Source organism: Hemitrygon akajei, chromosome 21 (assembly GCF_048418815.1).
Source record: "Hemitrygon akajei chromosome 21, sHemAka1.3, whole genome shotgun sequence".
Taxonomy (NCBI): Eukaryota; Metazoa; Chordata; class Chondrichthyes; order Myliobatiformes; family Dasyatidae; genus Hemitrygon; species Hemitrygon akajei.
Window position 1 is genome coordinate 64,987,055 of NC_133144.1, and position 20,384 is coordinate 65,007,438.

At 41.8% G+C, this 20,384-nt stretch overlaps 1 protein-coding gene across 4 annotated transcripts in view; it reads right to left on the minus strand.

Annotated features, from left to right (window-relative positions):
* Positions 1-14,443, minus strand: part of nolc1 (nucleolar and coiled-body phosphoprotein 1) — a 41,787-nt gene extending 27,344 nt beyond the window's left edge. For all 4 annotated transcript variants that reach the window (XM_073025617.1, XM_073025616.1, XM_073025619.1 and 1 more), the window contains exons 1-3: positions 14,307-14,443; positions 7,033-7,088; positions 924-1,057 (exon numbers count right to left, since the gene is read on the minus strand). In XM_073025617.1, coding sequence (XP_072881718.1) covers positions 924-1,057; positions 7,033-7,088; positions 14,307-14,414 — 298 coding nt within the window. In that variant the 5' untranslated portion in view covers positions 14,415-14,443. The remainder of the gene's footprint in view (positions 1-923; positions 1,058-7,032; positions 7,089-14,306) is intronic.
* Positions 14,444-20,384: the final 5,941 nt, after the last annotated feature.

Here is a 20,384-nt window from a genome sequence, read left to right on the forward strand (position 1 = left end):
TGAAGAAACTGGAGCAACCAGAGGAAACTCATGCAGTCATGGGTAGAATGTACAAACCTATTGCAGATGATGGTGGGAATTGAACTTCAAACTCACAGCTGGTGCTGTGAAGTATTATGCTATACGCAACGTTACCATGCCAGCTGCTATGCTCTACTGGTGCCAGCTGCAGTCAGATACCTTACCCGTTACCTTTTTGTATTGATGCTATTAGACACACTATTGAATGGAACCTGTTCAACATAATTATCTCATTAACAAAATCTAAAATTCAGGGATTTCTGACCCCTATCTCAGAGGCTTCAATGCACAGGATCACAAGAAGCTGTAGAGGGCAGTAGACTCAGCCAACTCCCCACTACTGAAAAAATCATCAGGTAGTGCTTCAGGAAGGCAGCACACATTATTGAGGACCCTCACCATCCAAGACATGTCCTCTTGTTACTCTCATTGAGGTGCTGCTTCAGGAGCTCAAAGACTGGCACTCAGTGTTTCAGAAACGGGTTTCTCCCTCCTGCCATTAGATTTCTGAAGAACAGTCCATGAACATTAGTGCTCCTTTGTTCCTTCTCAGCACTATTTATTTTTGTAATTTATAATATTTTTTCTGTCTACACAATACTGCCACTGCAAAACAACATTTATATAATACAAGTTCATAATAAATATGAGCCAGATATTGAAATCATGGCTATTTTCCCACAGAACAAATGACCCAGCAGCTGAATTGTAGATTCTGTTACCACTAACCCTTAATAATATTCCACTGTGCACCAGAGTTAAGTATCAGTCTGGATGAATTCATTCCTCTTTATCGTGTATCAACTGTGTATTCTGAAAAATGATTACCAAGCAGTGCCTGCTGAAACCATGTGGATATCTATGTGTTTTTTTAAAATAAAGTTTGCCATGCTTTGAAATACCTAGCTTCTTTGGAGTAGGTTCTTCCTCAGAACTGTCCGAGCTGTCTGAACTACTAGAAGATACATCTTTCTTGGCCTTTTTTGCAGGAGGACCGTTAGGTACAGCCTGCCTTTTCTTCGCTTTCCCCGAGGATCTGTAGAAAAGTTTTAATAAAACAATCAATAATGCACTACAGAACATTTCCACTGATACAATTTCAGCATGAAGGGTACAAAATTTCCAACAGTTGCTCAAGGATTATGAAAACTCATGTTATAAAACAGCCAGTACCAAAATGTTACAGAACCCCAAAATGTTGATCAGCTCCATTTAGGGAAGGAAATACATCAACTATAACTAAACTGTCTCTCTGAAACTCCACAACCACAGCAACATAGCTGATTTGTGAAAAGGATCGCCACATATAGTTCAAGTGAGTTAGAACTGGATTCCAAAGACAAGCCTGATGACAAATGCCTTTATATTGCTAATTAAACTTCAATAAATGATACATCAGGAAATTAGGGATTCCCTAAACTAAGCAGTCAAATCGAATGCTCAACGCACAAGGCACAGTGGAAGATGTTTCTACCAGAACCTTCACTTTGAAAGGTATAATGTTTATTTCAATTGTAATGCACTCATATTCTAATGAATTTTTTCAGGTAATGCATTGAAACATAAAAGCACATTCATTTTCTTAAACACATGAGATTCTAGAGATATTGGAATCTCAAAGTAACACACAAGGTGCTGGAGGAAGACAGCAGGTCAGGCAGCATCTATGGAAAGGAATAAACAGTTGATGTTTCAGGCCAAGACCCTTCATCATTCACTTTCTTCCTAATTCAACACATCTGATAGGAGGTCAAACTGAACCTTTAACTGCATTCCCCCCCCCTTGTATGCCACTTGATCTGTTGAGCATCTCAACCTTTATTTCCAACACTTAACACCTCCATATTTATTTTCCTTTATATAGTTGGCCCCCCTTATCCACAGGGGACAGGTTCCAGACCACCCCCCCCCCCCCCCACGGGTACCAAAAAACGCAGATGCTCAAGTCTCTCATTCAACCTGTCTCAGTGCAGTGGACTTTAGAACCCGGCATAGCTCGGGACCTACTGCCTGCAGCTGCTTTCTGTTCCGTTGACGGAAAATGATCACGATTGAAAATAAAGTGGAAATAATAAAACGATCAGAAAGAGGTGAAATGCCCTCGGTCATTGGAAAAGCATTAGGCTACCCTCGGTCATTGGAAAAGCATTAGGCTACAGTCGGTCAATGATCCGAACGATTTTAAAAGGATAAGGTGAGAATAATGGAGCATGTGAAGGCACTGTCCCGATGAAAGCTACAATTATTACTAAGCAACGCAGTGGTTTAATTATTGAAATACATACCTTTCTTAAGTGTTTTATATGCATAGAAAGGTAAAATAGATACTATATACTAAGACAAATGTTTGACTAACTGACGCTAAGTAATACTGGATGTACCTGTTCCGACTTAAGAGAACTTCCGTGTTTTTTTTTCAATTCCTGATCCATGGTATACTTTAAATCATCTCTAGATTACTTATAATACCTAATACAATGTAAATGCTATGCAAATAGTTGTCCTACTGTATTGTTTAGGGAATAATGACAAGAAAAATGCCTGTACATGCTCAAACAAGTGCTGGAGAAAGAACTTCCGGGTTTTCCCGATCCGCGGTTGGTTGAATCCGTGCATGCAGAACCCGCGGATAAGGAGGATCGACTGTACGTTGCAGTCAGTTTACAAATCCATATTGTTACCTCTAGAACATTCAGAATCATAACTGCCCAAGTTCATTTATTACTAAATCATAAACCATACACATTTCACATAAGTTTAATAAGTAAAGAAAAAGAATTCTTTCAAACAGCAGGAAAGACTTGTCAGAATAGCACAATGGCACCCATGACAAAGAGAGCTGTAAGCGGATGGAACATTTGGTCAGTAGCTAACCAACAGAGAAATTCCTTCACATTTTTCTATGTTAAACAGGGACAACTATCAAGGATGATAGAGAGCTCTGAGACAGTGTTGAACTGTCACTTCTCCCCAGGGCCACATGGGTTTCCCTCAGGCCCAAAGGCTTCCTCCTCCATCACAATTTTGTGAATGCTGAGAGATTAACTGGCCATACTGTATTTTAGACCACAAAATGGCTTTTTGGCTCATTGAGTCTGCTCCATCATTTCATCATGGCTGATCCAATTCTCCTCTCAGCCCCAACCTCCTGCCTTCTCCCTGTGTCCCTTCATACCATGACCAATCAGGAATATATCAATCTCTGACATATATATACTTAGACTTGGCCTCCACAGCTGACTATGGCAAAAAATTCCACAGATTCACCATTCGCTGGCAAAAGAAATTCCTCATTTCCATTCTAAAAGGACGCCCCTCTATTTTGAGGCCCCTCTGGTCGTAAGAAACTCCCACCAAAGGAAACATCCTCTCTACATCAACTCTATCAATGCCTTTCACCATTCAATAGGTTTTAATGAGGTCACCCCTCATTCTTCTGAATTCTAGTGAATACAGGCCCAGAGCCAACAAGTGCTCTTGATTATGACAAGCCATTCAATCCCATAATCTCAAACTGCAGGACATAGGAAACTGGGTGACAGCCAGGAAGGGGAAACAAGAACAAGATTCCCAGATGGCATGTTGCGTCCTGAGTCCCAGGGTCCAGGTTACCATGTATTGAGACCTCAGCATTCTTAAGTAAGAGGGTGAACAGCCAGAAGTCGTGATCCATATAGGTACCAATGACAAGGGTAGGATGAGTGACGGAGTTCTGCATCAGGAATTCAAGGAGTTAGGTGCCAAGTTAAAAAGCAGGGCCTTCAGAGTTGTGATCTCAGGAATCTTACCTGTGCCACGTGCTAGTGAGGCCAGAAGTAGGAAGATTATACAGTTTAATACTTGGCTAAGGAGTTGGTGTAGGAAGGAGGGCATTAGATTTTTGGATCATTGGGCTCTCTTTCAGGGAAGATGAGACCCGGACAGAAGGGACAATTTGCACCTAGAGGGGAAGTAATGTCCTAGCAGAAAGGTTTGTTAATGCTGCACAGTGGAGTTTAAACTAGAGTTGCAGGGGGTTGGGAATCAGAGTGCCAGACAGCTTGTGGAGAGTTTGTGGAGGCAGATGTTGGGAAGACCACAGATAAAGTTAAGAAAAAGTTGAGCATGGTTCAACAAAATCAAAAGGGGTGAATACAGGACCAAAGGTGTTGTATCTGAAAGCAAGCAATATACGGAATAAGGCAGGTTAACTCGCAACACAGTTGCAGATTGGCAGGAATGATGTTGTAGGCATCACAGAATCATGCTCAAAGATTATAGCTGGGAGCATAGTGTCCAAGGATATACATTGCATCAAAAGGACAGGCAGGAAGGCTGAGGGTGTGGCATTGCTCTGTTGGTAAAAAAAATGAAATCATATCATTAGAAAGAGGTGACATAGGATTGGAAGGAGTTGAATCATCATGGATACAGCTAAGGAACTACAAGGGTAGAAAGACCCTAATGGGAGTTGTATACAGGCCCTCCCAAACAGTATTAAGGATGAGGCCTTCAAATTACCATGAGAGATAGAAAATGCATCTCAAAAGAGAAATGTTACCATAGTCATGTGGGACTTCAATACGCAGGTAGATTAGGATAATCAGGTTGGTGCTAGATTACAGGAGGGAGAATTTCTAGAGTGCCTACGAGTGGGCTTCGTAGAGCAGCTCATCATTAAGCCCTCTAGAGGATTAGGTATTCTGCATTGGGTGTTGTGCAATGAACCAGAATCGATTAGCAAGCTTAACGTAAAAGAAACCCTCTGCAGAAGTGATCATAATATGATTGAATTCACCTTGAAATTTAAGACAGAGAAGCTAAAGTCAGATGTATCAGTATTGCAGTGGAGTAAAAGGAATTAGAGGCATGAGAAAGGAGCTGGCCAGAATTGATAAAAGAACACTGGCAGGGATGATGGCAAAGTAGCAATGCCTGGAATTTCTGGAAGCAATTTGGAAGGCACAGGATATACAGAAACCGAAGAGGACGAAGTATTCTAAAAGGATACTTTTAGGTGACACAACCATGGCTAACAAGAGTTGTCAAAGCCAACATAAAACCCAAAGAGAGGGCATATAGTACAGCAAAATTTAGTGGGAAGTTAGAGGATTGCAAAGCTTTTTAAAAAAAATCAACAGAAGGCAACTAAAAACATTATTAAGGTGAAGATGGAATTCGAAAGTAAGCTAGCCAATAATATTAAAGAGGATATATAAAGTGCAAAAGATAGGCGAGAGTGGATATTGAACACAAAAATAATGCTGGAGAGGTAGTAATAGGAGTAAACAAAATTGGGGGATGAACTGGATAAGTATTTTGCTTGTGGAAGTATGGTGGAAGTTCCGGATGTCAGGGAGCATGAAGTATGTGACGATACCATAACTAGACAGAAGATTCTTGGGAAACTGAAAGGTCTGAAGGTAGATAAGTCACCTGGACGAGATGGTGTTCACCCCAAAATTTTGAAAGAGGTGGCTGAAGAGATTGTGGAGACATTAGTAATGATCTTTCAAGAATCACTAGATTCTGGAAGACTGGAAAATTGGAAATATCACTCCACTCTTCAAGGAGGGGGAGAGCCAGACAGTCTTACCTCAGTAGTTAGGAAGATGTTGAAGGAAGTCAATGAGGTCTCAGGGTACTTGGAGGCACACTGTAAACTAAGCCATAGTCAGCATGGTTTCCTCAAGGGAAAATATTGCCTGTTAAATCTGGAGAATCTGTTGATATTGTGTACTTGGATTTTCAGAAGGCCTTTGACAAGGTGTCACACGTGAGGCTACTTAACAAACTACAAGTCCATGGTATTACATGGAAGATTCTAGTATGAATAAAGCAGTGGCTCATTGGCAGGAAGCAAAAAGTGGGAATGAAGGGAGCCTTTTCTGGCTGTCTGCCATTGACTAGTGGTGTTCCACAGAGGCCTGTGCCAGAACTGATTCTTTTTACATTATGTCAATGATTTGGATAATTGAATCGATGGCTTTGTTGCAAAGCCTGCAGACGATATGAAGATAGGTGGAGGGGTAGGTAGTCTTGAGGAAGTAGAGAGGCTACAGGAGGACTTAAGACAGATTGGGAGAATGGGCAAGGAAATGGCAGATGGAATACAGTGTTGGGAACTGTCTCGTCATGCACTTTGGTCAAAAAAATGAAAGGGTTGACAATTTTCTAAATGGAGAGAAAATGCAAAAAAACTGAGTTGCACAGGGACTTTGGAGTCATTCTACAGGATTCCCTAAAGGTTAATTTGCAGGTTACGTCTGTGCTGAGGATGGCAAATGTAATGTTAGCATTCATTTCAAGAGGACTAGAATATAAAAGCAAGGATGTAATGTTGAAAATTTACAAAACACTGGTGAGTCCTCACTTGGGAGTATTGTGAGTAGGTTTGAGCCTCTTATCCTAGAAATAATGTGCTGAAATTGGAGAGGGTTCAAAGGAGGTTCACAAAAATGATTCCAGGATTGAAAGGTTTGTCATATAGAGTGTTTGATGGCTCTGGGCCTATATCAACTAGAATTAAAAAGAATGAAAGGTGACCTCATTGTAATCTATTGAATGGTGATAGGCCTTGATAGAGTTGATGTAGAGAAGCTGTTTCCTTTGAAGGCCAAGTCTTTAAGTATATTTAAGGCAGAGATTGATATATTCTTGATTGGTCAGGGCATGAAGGGATACAGGGAAAAGGTAGGAGGTTGGGGCTGAGAGGAAAATTGGACCAGCCATGATGAGATGACTGAGCAAAATCCAATGGGCCAAATGGCCTAAATTCAACCTCTTTATCTTATGGTCTTTTGGAATCATTTTTGTGAACTTTCTTTGAATCGTCTCCAAGTAATCTTAATAAAAGAAGCTGTGCGTTAATTGGACTGAGGGGATAATAAAATAAGATTAGCTATTTAGGTTAGTCTAAATGAGAGTTCGTTGGTCAGCGTGGACAGTGGGCCCAAGTGCTTGTTTCTCTGTTGTAGTCCCAGAATAAGATACAAATCAAAGATGAAATGAAAACCATAATTTAGAACTTACTTCACCCAAAAGTCAAAAATGTCCACAAGAGAAGGTGACTTTATATCCGGAATTTTCTAAAAGACAAAAAAAAAGGAGGGAAATGTTAGATTGATCTTAGAGTAGGTTAAAAGGTTGGCACAACTTCAAGGGTTGAAAACCTGTAGTGTGCTGTAATGTTCTAGGAATCTAAATAAATAGCTTTCATTATTAAATTGGGCAATTCCAATTTACTTCATTTTTTGTAAGTTTCCATACATCTTTATATTCCTAAAAACCTATGTTAATTTAATAAGGTAGCTTTTGTTAAATTGAAACAATCGTTGATTTGAAGGAATCTGAGAGAAATGGTGGCTGGCAGAGACTTGAAGACAACAGGTATGGTACCTTTATTCAAGAAGTATAGAAGGGATAAGCCTGGTCACCGATGTCTACCATCAGTGGCAGGGAAAATTACTGGGAAAAATTGTGAAAGACAACTGGATTAATCAGTATTTGCAAAGGCAGGAAATACATTAATTTCTATTTATTTGGAGAACAGGCCCAATAAGTCATGCCTCCCAGCAACCTATCTACATATACCTAGCCTAATTATAGGACAATTTACAATGACCAATTAACCTACTAACCAGTAAGTCTTTGGACTGGGGAAGGAAACCAGAGCACCCAATAGGAAACTTGTGTGATCATGGGGAGAATGTACAAACTCCTTACAGACAGCACCAGAACTGTATTCCAACGTTCCTAGCTGTAATATTGTTGCACTAAATGCTACACCATGGAGCCCACGGATAGTTTGCAGATTTTGTCCAATTTGACTGTATGTTTTGGAGCAGTATCAATGAGGGAAATGGTTGATGTAGTACTTCAATAAGATATCTGATAAATATCCACATGGGAGATTAATCCAAAAGAGAACTCGAGAATCTTGGGCAATTTGGCAAACTGGGATCCAACTTTAGCATAGCGATAAGCAAAAGACATCAGCCAAGGATTGCCCATGCAATTGAAAAGTGAGATACTGCAGGGTTTGTATATGCATATATATGTAACATATACATTTCGGCCCATGGATGCTGATTCAGAAAGCAGTGAGGAGTAATTTTTGATACATTTTTCTAATTTTGACTTTTAAAAAAAATTAAGAAACCCTTCCCAAGATGCCACAAAAAATATTTGACATTAGCCAAAAAACTACCCTACTGGACCAAATTAAAAGCCAACTACCTAACACCAATCATCATCAGCCAGCAGAGATGACTGAGTACCAAAATTTACAATTGCACATTTGACACATCAGCAAGATAAATTAAGAAAGGGCATTACTCAAGGAACAACAGGGAGCATTGCAAAAACAGAAGCGTGAAGGATCCAGATGTCGAAGAGGCCCTTAATGCTTTTTCATTGTAACCAGATGAGGTGGGCATGTCAGTGGACCAATGTTAAAATAATAAGTCAGAGGAGTTCCCTAAGTGGCTGCGTCATGAAGATTTTAAAGCAACAGATGGTTGATTGTCTCAATGAAATGGAGGCACCACATTAAATTCAAGAAAGCACATGGTGAGAAAGGTAATACTGATGCTGTAAGTGCAGAAACATGGAAATCAACAAAACTTGACTTGCTTCAAAATTTATTTATTTTTTTACACAGATATCTACAAAGCTGATAAAAGTCCTTTTATTTATCATGCCAAATGGATCCCTTTGCTACAAACACGCAACACTATCAGGTTCAAAGAAAGCAATGGATCACAACTGTGTTGTGCAAATATATCAGGAACTGATAAAAATAAATTGTTGATGATTGGGGAAAAAATTAAACCACAATGCTTTCAGAGGCTTAGAATAGATAGTTTACCAATTGAGTACTGTGCTAATAAAAAGACAAGGACGACTTTCAAATTTTTAAAGAAATGGCTAATGAGTTGGGATAGGGACCTACAGTGGAAATCAAGCTATGTTAATATAGAACATAGAATAATACAGCACATTACAGGCCCTTCAGCCCACAATGTTGGGCCGACCCTCAAACCCTGCCTCCCAACCCACCCCCCCCAAATTCCTCCATATACCTGTCTAGTAGTCTCTTAAACTTCACTAGCGTATCTGCCTCCACCACTGACTCAGGCAGCATATTCCACGCACCAACCACCCCGAGTAAAAAACCTTCCTCTAATATCCCCCTTGAACTTCCCCTCCCTTACCTTAAAGCCATGTCCTCTTGTACTGAGCAGTGGTGCCCTGGGAAGAGGTGCTGGCTATCCACTCTATCTATTCCTCTTAATATCTTGTACACCTCTATCATGTCTTCTCTCATCCTCCTTCTCTCCAAAGAGTAAAGCCCCAGCTCCCTTAATCTCTGATCATAATCCATTCTCTCTAAACCAGGCAGCATCCTGGTAAATCTCTTATGTACCCTTTCCAATGTTCTTCTGCTTGTTTACAATTGTGCAGCACACCATAATACAGAATGCTTGAGAAACACCTAGCTGAATTTTCTACCTGCCAATACAACATTCTTGGTGCAGCCAACGGATATGGGAATAGTAAAAAATGTAAAGATGGTACATTGTGGAAAGTTGGTGAACCAAATTCTTGAAATAACTGATGAAAATCTACTGTTGTACACACTGTGTGCGTGCGCATGCTGTATGTGCCTTTACTTCCTGAGAAAGCTGAAGAAATATGGCCTGTCCCCTAAAACCCTCACTAATTTTTATAGATGCACCGTAGAAAGAATTCTTCTAGGGTGCATCACAACCTGGTATGGAAGTTGTCCTGTCCAAAACCGGAAGAAGCTGCAGAAGATCGTGAACATAGTCCAGCACATCACACAAACCAATCTTCCATCCTTGGACTCACTTTACACCGCACGCTGTCGGAGCAGTGCTGCCAGGATAATCAAGGACACGACCCACCCAGACAACACACTTTTTGTCCCTCTTCCTTCCAGGAGAAGGTTCAGGAGCTTGAAGATTCGTACGGCCAGATCCGGGAACAGCTTCTTTCCAACTGTGATAAGACTGCTGAATGGATCCTAACCCGGATCTGGGCTGTACCTTCCAAATAACTGGACCTGACCTGCACTACCTTACTTCCCCTTTTCTATTTTCTAATTATGACTTATAATTTAAATTTTTATTATATTTACTTCGATTTGTACTCCAGGGAGCGTGAAGCGCAGATTCAAATATCGCTGTGATGATTGTACACTCTAGTATCAATTGTTTGGTGACAATAGAGTACATATAAATAAATTCCAAAAATACTGTCATAGCACATTTTGGAATGACTAACACCAGCAGCAGATATACAATGAATAGTAAGGAATTCTGAGGAACATAAGGTCTGTGGTTACACATTACCAAGCATCCCTGAGGCAACAGCACAAACATGTTTAAACTAGCATACAAGATACAGAATCTGAGGCCACAAACCAGGCACGCCCAGGATCCTCTTCAGTTTGCATATAAGGAGAAGGTGGGAGTGGAGGATGCTATCACGTACTTGCTGCACAAATCACTCTCTCACCTAGATGGGGTCAGTTGTGCTGTGAGGATTACATTCCTTGACTTCTCTAGTGCCTTTAACACCATCCAGCCCAAGATCTTAAGGAACAAACTAACGGAGATGGGAGTAGACTCTCACATGGTGGATTGGATAGTGGACTACTTGACAGATAGACCTCAGTATGTGCGGTTGGGAGACTGTAGGTCTGACACGGTGGTCAGCAGCACAGGAGCGCCGCAGGGAACCGTACTCTCTCCGGTCCTGTTCACCCTGTACACATCAGACTTCCAATATAACTCGGAGTCCTGCCATGTGCAGAAGTTCGCTGATGACACGGCCATAGTGGGGTGTGTCAGGAATGGACAGGAGGAGGAGTATAGGAAACTGATACAGGACTTTGTGATATGGTGCAACTCAAACTACCTGCGTCTCAATATCACCAAGACCAAGGAGATGGTGGTGGACTTTAGGAGATCTAGGCCTCATATGGAGCCAGTGATCATTAATGGAGAATGTGTGGAGCAGGTTAAGACCTACAAGTATCTGGGAGTACAGTTAGACGAGAAGCTCGACTGGACTGCCAACACAGATGCCTTGTGCAGGAAGGCACAGAGTCGACTGTACTTCCTAAGAAGGTTGGCGTCATTCAATGTCTGTAGTGAGATGCTGAAGATGTTCTATAGGTCAGTTGTGGAGAGCGCCCTCTTCTTTGTGGTGGCGTGTTGGGGAGGAAGCATTAAGAATAGGGACGCCTCACGTCTTAATAAGCTGGTAAGGAAGGCGGGCTCTGTCGTGGGCAAAGTACTGGAGAGTTTAACATCGGTAGCTAAGCGAAGGGCGCTGAGTAGGCTACGGTCAATTATGGAAAACTCTGAACATCCTCTACATAGCACCATCCAGAGACAGAGAAGCAGTTTCAGCGACAGGTTACTGTCGATGCAATGCTCCTCAGACAGGATGAAGAGGTCAATACTCCCCAATGCCATTAGGCTTTACAATTCAACTGCCAGGACTTAAGAACTTTTTAAAAGCTATTACTAATGCTTTTTGAGATAGTGATTTAGATGCATATCATATTTTTTACTGAGTTAAGTATTGTATGTAATTAGTTTTGCTACAACAAGTGTATGGGACATTGGAAAAAAAGTTGAATTTCCCCATGGGGATGAATAAAGTATCTATCTATCTATCTATCCTTCAGTGGCAGAGGACAGAGAATACCAGAATAGGGAGTTTATCGTACAACTATTAAGTAACGAGGAAGGTTAAAGCATCGAAGCGAGCACTAACTGCCTATCTATTGATTAGTACCGGAGACGGGAGGGTCTGCTACTGCACTCAGAGAGTGTTGCACAGGTTTTTTCTGCATTTTGAATGTGGACTTTGGATTACCGGTATATACTCTATTTTTCAGTCTTACAGTTTTTAAATTCTGTGTTTTATCAAACGAACTTCTCGATTTTTCTTGGGCAGGGAGGGGGATTTGCCGGTTGATGTACCTGATCTGTTTTGTTTGTTTTTTGGCAGGAAGAGGAATTTGGGAGTTGATGTGCCTGTTCCATTTTTGTTCTTATTTTTGCAGGCAGGTGGGACTTGGGGGGTTGATCATCATGCTGCCTTTCTTTTTCTTCATTTCATGGTTACCCAGAGAACTGAAGAAATTCAGAGTTATATACTTTGATAATAAATGAACTACATAAATTATTAGCTTGGATGCAGATGTGCAGTTTTGACTATGATATCACAGGAAGGATGTGATTACCAAGTCAGCAGTGCTACAGTTATGGGTATAACTGGGCTGACATTGGGTATACTAGCATTTTTTTTAAACCAACATCTGTCAAATAAACAAAGTTTTAATGTACACTGTTTTAAGCAGTGGTTAAGAATTAGTATTAAGTAACACATCAGGATAATCAACTGGGTCTTTTAAAAGCCAACAATTATAAATTCCTCAGTGTTATTATTTCAAAGGACCTGTCCTGAGCCTAGCATGCAAGTGTAATTACAATGAAAGCAGGACAGTGCCTCTACTTCCTTCAGAGTCTGTGAAGATTTGCCATGACATCCAAAACTTTGACAAACTTATATAGATGTTGGTGGAGAGTATACAGACAGACAGACATACTTTATTGATCCCGAGGGAAATTGGGTTTCATTACAGCTGCACCAACCAAGAATAGTGAAGAAATATAGCACTATAAAACCATAAATAATTAAATTAGTTAATCATGCCAAGTGGAAATAAGTCCAGGACCAGCCTATTGGCACAGGGTGTCTGACACTCCGAGGGAGGAGTTGTAAAGTTTGGTGGCCACAGGTAGGAATGACTTCCTATGACGCTCAGTGTTACATCAGTGGAATGAGTCTCTGGCTGAACGTACTCCTGTGCCTAACCAATACATTATGGAGTGGATGGGAGTCATTGTCCAAGATGTCATGCAACTTGGTCAGTATTACAGCCTGGTATGGAAACACCAATGCTCTTGAATGAAGAATTCTACAAAAAATAGTGAATACAATCCAGTCCATCACAGGTAGAGCTCCCCCACCCTTCAGCACAGGTACATGAAATGTTGTTGCAGGAAACCAGCGTCTGTCATCAGGGACCCCCACCACCCAGATCATGCTCTCTTCTCACTGCTGCTAACAGGAAGATGATATAGGAGCCTCAAGACTCATACTACCAGGTTCAGGATCAGTTACTACCCATCAACTGTAAGGCAACTGAACTAAAAGGAATAACTTCACTTGTCCCATTCATCATTGAACTGTTCCCACAACTTACAGACTCACTTTCAAGTGCTTTTCATCTCATGCTCTCGAAACTTATGGTTATTTCTTTCTCTCTGTATTTGCAGTTTGTCTTTTGCACACTGGCTGAATGCCCAAGTTCTTTCATTGATTTTATTATGGTTATTATTCTATTATCCAGTAGGCATGAATCTTAGAAGAGAGTGTGTGAGTGTGAGTATACCTGTACGTACACACACTTTGATAAGAAATTTACTTTGAACTTTTAAATGTGACATATGCACCTGAGAAGGAATATGTGGTCCTACAAAGATGGCACCAAAGAACACACCACTAAAATTGTCAAGATATTCACACAACCCACGAGTTGATCCCAATGATTTAGAGCCTTGTGATTGAATAGATCCAAATAAAACCATTTGAAGTTAACTGATGGAGATCAGACATCCCTCCAAGCCAGCTGAGATGTAATGCAAATAATTCACCAACTAACCACCACCGAGTTGCTCTTACTCCCTCCAATCTCGGAAGTGATGGCTTGGGAGGCTAAACTATGCCCAGCTTCCCGGCTAGCCCATTCCTGATTTCATTTGCACCCAAATGGCTGTGTCCACAAAACCACCCCATTAAGTCTGATCAACATTTATCCCTGTTGAAGTCACCCAACGGAACCACAACTTTAGAAGGACCAACATTTTTTTTTTGGGGGGGGGAGAGAGAGGGTGCTTTAAACACTCCTTCGAGGACATGCGCACACAAGTAATGGGGGAGGGGCACCTACACGTGGAATGCCAATGCTCTGGGGCGCGCGCACGTGACCTTTAATTACCTCTGGCGCGCGTGCACATTGACGACCACCAACCCCTCCCTCCACCCCGCCCCCCGACACACACACACAGCGCGCGCACGTGGTCGGCCTAGGCCCCGAGGACGCGCGCGCAGGGAATGGAGCTCTCCGGCCTCACGTGCGGCGCGACTTTAGCACCGGCGGACAGCAGGAAAGCCTGGATTCGGCTAGGAAGAGAGCTTACCACGTTGGACTGCTTCAGGAAGGCTTTAGCTGCCTTGTCGAACTTGTTCTCCCGCAAGAAGCTATAGACTTGTGGGTACAGGTCACTCGGCACTGCTCGCGGCTCCATCGTTCCTTCCTCCACCACCCGACTGCGCAGACGCGCGCGCACCGCCTCACGGGAGTCATGTTACCACGTGGTTCAAACATCCGCCGGGCGCCGTCGAGCATGCGCAGAGTGCAGCACCCTGCCCGAGCTCACAACTGCGCGTGCGCATTTGGATTCTGCCCAGTTTGTAATGTACTGGATAGGTAAATGCTGAAATTTGGTCTCATGGACCACGATCACCAGTTTAATCGTAATTGCAGAGAAAATTTACAAGGATATTGTCAGGACTTGAAGATCTGAACTACAGGTTGAATAGGTTAGGACTTCATTTCCTAGAGCATAGGAGAATGAGGGGAGAGGTATACAAAATTATGAGGGGCATAGATAGGGTAAATGCAAGCAGGCTTTTTTCCCCACTGGGTTTGGGTGAGACTAGAGCTAGAAGTCATGGGTTAAGGGTAAAAGGTCAAATGTTTTGAGGGCAACATAAGGGATCTTTTTCCTTCATGTGGATTCAGCCCAATGCATCTCAGGTAAAACCCTGCCAATCATTGGGCACTTCTACATGAAACATTGCTGTAGAAAAACAACATTATTACCAAAGTTCCTCACCACCCAGTCCATGCTCTTCTCACAGCTGCCATCAGGTAGAAGGTACAAGAGCCTCAGAACTTGCACCACTAGGTTCACTAGGAACAATTACTATTCCTCAGCCAAAAGGGGACGAGTACACTCACTTAAGGACTCTTTTATCTTGTTATTTCATGTTATTTATTGCTATTTATATCTGCATTTGCACAGTTTGTTGTCCATTGATCCTGTTCACAGTTTTTCTGTTCTATAGAATTGCTAAATATGCCTGTAGAAAAAAGAACCTCAGGGTTGTATGTGGTGATGTGTATGTACTCTGATAATAAATTTTACTGAACTTCCGCTCGGAGGGTGGTGAGAATGTGGAATCAGCTTTGATTTCACTATTTAAGAGAAATTTGAATAGGTACATAGATGGGAGGGCTTTGGTCTGGGTGCAGGTCGATGGGATTAGGCAGATTAACAGTTTAGCATCGATTAGATTAGCCAAAGGGCCTGTTTCTGTATTGTAATGTTCTATGACTATGACACAGCAACAGGGGTGTACAATATAGTGAAGGATATAAAGCACCAGTAATTGTGCTCATTAAGTTGGCATAAGATTGCCATAAAATAATTTCTCTACTTTTTTAAAAGGAAATCTCTTATTCTTTTAGATTTTGTGACTTCTGTTCTATGACTCCAAAAGGGTAACAATGTGGCTGACAATGACTGAGATCAGTGATACCAAATTGTCGAAGTATGCAGACCTTAATTTCTGCATCTAGATGCAGAATCTCAATCCAAAACAACAACTGTTGTTTTCCCTCTACAGATGCTGCCTGACCCACTGAGATCCTCCTGCACTTTGTGGCTTGTTCCAGATACCAGCATCTGCACAATCACTTGTGTCCCTGGTCTCTTGAACCCTTGCACAGTTTCAGGATTGACAACCATGGATGGATTTCTTCCCCGATGTTCTCACATCCTATGGTGTATAAACACACTGGACCAGATGAACCATTTCTGTGCATCAAAAGAAATATAGTGATATAGGATACATGGAGGCCATTTGGCTCCTTGTGCATGTCTGGTTCTTTTGAAAAGCTATCTGAGTAGATTAATTCCCTGCAATTTTCACATACCCCGGTGTAATCATTTTCTTTCTCACAGATTTATCTAATTCCATTTTATAAATTGTCGTTGATTATACTTCCATGACCTTATCAGTGGGTGTCTCGAGATCACAGTCGTTATCATCATTATGTGCTGTGTTGTACGATGTAGGCAATCATGATTGTTCTGGGCAAATTTTTCTACAGAAGAGGTTTACCATTGCCTTCTGGGCAGTGTCTTTACAAGATGGGTGACCCCAGCCATTATCAATACCCTTCCGAGATTGTTTGCCTGGCGTCAGTGGTCGCAGAACAAGGAGTTGCTCCCATGGCTTCACATAACCCTAATCGGGAACTAAGCAGGTGCTATGTTTTGCCCAAGGGTGACCTGGAAGCTAACAGACAGAAGAAGCACCTTACATCTTCTTAGGTAGAGACATATCTACACCCTGCCACTCAAAGAGATCTCAGTACTCACTGGATAACCCTAGTTTTGTGAGTTATCTTTTGCATATTGGTCCCCCTTATGTCTATTCCATTCCCCATTCTAGTTTAACTTTCATCCCTTTGCTTTTCCTCACCTGCCCATCACCTCCCTCCGGTGCCCCTACTCCTTCCCCTTCTCCCATGGTCCACTGCCCTTTCCTTTCAGATTCCTTTTTCCTCAGCCCTTATCTTTTCCACCTATCACCTCCCAGCCTCTTACTTTGTCACCTCCATCCCACCCACCCACTTCCTCCTCACTTCTCCTTCTTGGGCCTTTAGCTTCCAGGCCTTTGATGACCTCCTGTCTCCATTGTCCAAAGTTGATAGTATGGTTGTATTTTATCAATGTTTCTGGAATTCATTGAATCCACCATAGAGGGATCAGCCTTCACCAGAGCCCTGTTGGCCAGCCATACACATTTCCACCTCTCACAACAGGGATGTAGGGTTGGACTTTGAGAGGCTCCCTCTCATTTGCTGTCACCTATCACCTCCCAAATTATTCACCTTCCCCTACACATATTTCTTATTCTGGTTTCTGCCTTCCTTTCCATACCTGATGAAGGATCTCAGCCCGAATCATTGACTGTTTATTACCCTCCATAGACGCTGCCTGTCTTGCTAAATTCCTCCAGCATTATATGTGTATTGCTCTGGATTTCCAGCATCTGCAGAATCTATTTTAGAGATACAGCACGGCAACAGGCCCTTCCAACCCAACGAGCCACACCACCCAATTATACCCATGTGAACTTACTAACCAGTCTATCTTTGAAAGGTGAGAGGAAACTGGAGCACCCGGAGAAAACTCATGTAGTCAAGAGGGAGAATGTACAAACCACTTACAGACAGGAGTGGGAACTGAGCCCCGGTCACTGGTGCTACTGAGCATTAACCACTATGCGACTGTGCAATCTTTGTTTGTATAGAGTTTTTCATAAATTTTCTTGTATTTCTTCATTTTTTTCCTATAAATGCCTGTGAGGAAATGAATCTCAGGGTGGTATATGGTAACGTATACATACACACTTTGATTACAATTTTACCTTGAACTTAGTTTGCCAACTTTTTCCATTTACGTAATTCTTTATCCCAGGAACCATACCAGCAAATTCATTTGCACTACAACTTGTCTGTCATTCTCTTCGGTTTGTCAGTAGTTGCAAAAGTGAGTGGTGCTCCCCAGGAGCTTGAAGGTGCAGTTTAAAATATGCAGTGAGCAGGATTAAGGCAGCATTCAGCTAATGATAACTCTTGGATTGCCACATTTCTCAACCAGAAATCAGGTTTTTATTCACTAGCACAAAAGAGGGCAGGACAGAACAATGAGCAGAACAAAAAGGGAAAGTAAAATTACAGTCTGTTGGGGAGCAGACCATCTTAGCAGGTGGCTTACTTAACATAGAGCATAAGAGAACATACAGCACAGGGGCAGGCCCTTTGGCCCACAATGTTGTGCTGAACTGTGAACATTAAATGGCTAATACAGGAATAGTAGCAAGTTAATATTTGGTAATTGGTTTATTACTGTCTCACGTGGTGAGATGCAGAGGAATTTCTTTAGCCAGAATGTGGTGAATCTGTGCAATTCATTGCCACAGATGGCTGTGGAGACCAAGTCATTAGAATCAGAATCAGAATCAGGTTTATTATCACTGGCATGCAACATGAAATTTTTTAACTTAGCAGCAGCAGTACAATGCAATGCATAATATAGAAGAAAAGAAATACAAAATAAAATAATAATGATAAATAAGTAACTAAATCAATTACAGTATGCATATATTGAATGGATTAAAAATTGTGCAAAAAACAGAAATTCTATATCTTAAAAAAGTGAGTTAGTGTCCAAGGGTTCAATGCCCATTTAGGAATCAGATGGCAGAGGGGAAGAAGCTGTTCCTGAATCGCTGAGTGTGTGCCTTCAGGCTTCTGTACCTCCCACCTGGTGGTAACAGTGAGAAAAGGGCATGCCCTGGGTGTTGGAGGTCCTTAATAATGGATGCTGCCTTTTTAAGACACAGCTCCATGAAGATGTCCTGGGTACTTTGTAGGCTAGTACTTAAGACAGAGCCGACTAAATTTACAATCCTCTGCAGTTTCTTTTGTTCCTGTGCAGGATCACCACCCCCCCCCCCCCCCACCCCCCATACCAGACAGTTATGCAGCCTGTCAGAATGCTGTCCACGGTACTTCTGTGGAAGTTTTTGAGTGTATTTGTTGACATACTTAATCTCTTCAAACTCCTAATGAAGTATAGCTGCTGTCTTGCCTGCTTTATAACTGCATTGATATGTTGGGACCAGGTTAGATCCTCAGAGATCTTGACACCCAGGAACTTGAAACTGCTCACTCTCTCCACTTCTGAACCCACTAGGAGGATTGGTATGTGTTCCTTCGTCTTACCCTTCCGGAAGTCCACAATCAGCTCTTTTGTTTTACTGGCATTGAGTGCCAGGATGTTGCTGCTCCACTAGTTGGCATATTTTACTCCTGTACGCCCTCTCGTCACCACCTGAGACTCTACCAACAATGGTTGTATCATCAGCAAATTTATAGATGGTATTTGAGCTATGCCTAGCCATACAGTTATGGGTATAGAGAGTAAAGCAGTGGGCTAAGCACACACCCCTGAGGTGCACCAGTGTTGATCGTCAATGAGGAGGATATGTTATCTCCAATCTGCACAGATTGTGGTCTTCCGGTTAGGAAATTGAGGATCCATTTGCAGAGGGAGATACAACTTCTCAATCGGAATTGTGGGAATGATGGTATTAAATGCTCAGCTATAGTCAATGAACAGCATCCTGATGTAGGTGTTTGTGTTATCCAGGTGGCCTAAAGCCATGTGAAGAGCCATTGAGATTGCATCTGCCATTGACCTATTGTGGCGATAGGTAAATTGCAGTGGGTCCATGTCTCTGCTGAGGCAGGAGTTCAGTCTAGTCATGACCAACCTCTCAAAGCATTTCATCACTATAGATATGAGTGAGACCGGGCGATAGTCATTAAGGCAGCTCACATTATTCTTCTTGGGCACTGGTATAATTGTTGCCATTTTGAAGCAAGTGGGAACTTCCTCCTGTAGTAGTGAGAGGTTGAAAATTAGGCATATTAGGAGGGTGACAGATTATTGATTAGTAAGAGCGTTAAAGGGAATGAGAATGGGGTTGAGAGGGATAATATATCAGCCATGATGGAGTGGTGGTGCAGACTCAATGGGCCAAATGGCTTACTTCTACTCCTATGTCTCATGATCTTATCCTCTTGAAAGCTTCAGTTATCAGTACATTGAGGTAGCACGAAGTAAATTTATTATCAAAATAAGCATACTTCACCAGAAACAACCCTGAAGTTCATTTTCTTGCAGGCATTTATTTACACTGCCATGTTCTTTTGATTGTCTGTAAATGAACAAAATCAGTGCAGACATATAGTGCAGATAATGGACTACTGTACCTTCAAACAACAATTTTGATGATTCAAGACGTACAAAAAAGCTGGATGAACTCAGCAGGTCGAGGAGCATCCGTTGAAAGAAGCAGTCAACGTTTCGGGTCGAGACCCTTTGTCCTGACCACAGCATCTGCAGTGTACTTTGTGTTTAATTTTGATGATTGCTTCCTCCAAACCTTCATTTTCATTGTAACATTCAAGATGATTGTCGATACCTTCAAATTCTTTGTAGTTCTGAGGATCTGTCCTGCTCCAAGCATATTGATGCAATTACAAAGAAGGCTATAATTCATTAAGAGTTTGAGGAGAATTGGTGCGTTATCAAAGACACTCGCAAATTTCTATCGATTTATCGTGGAGAGCA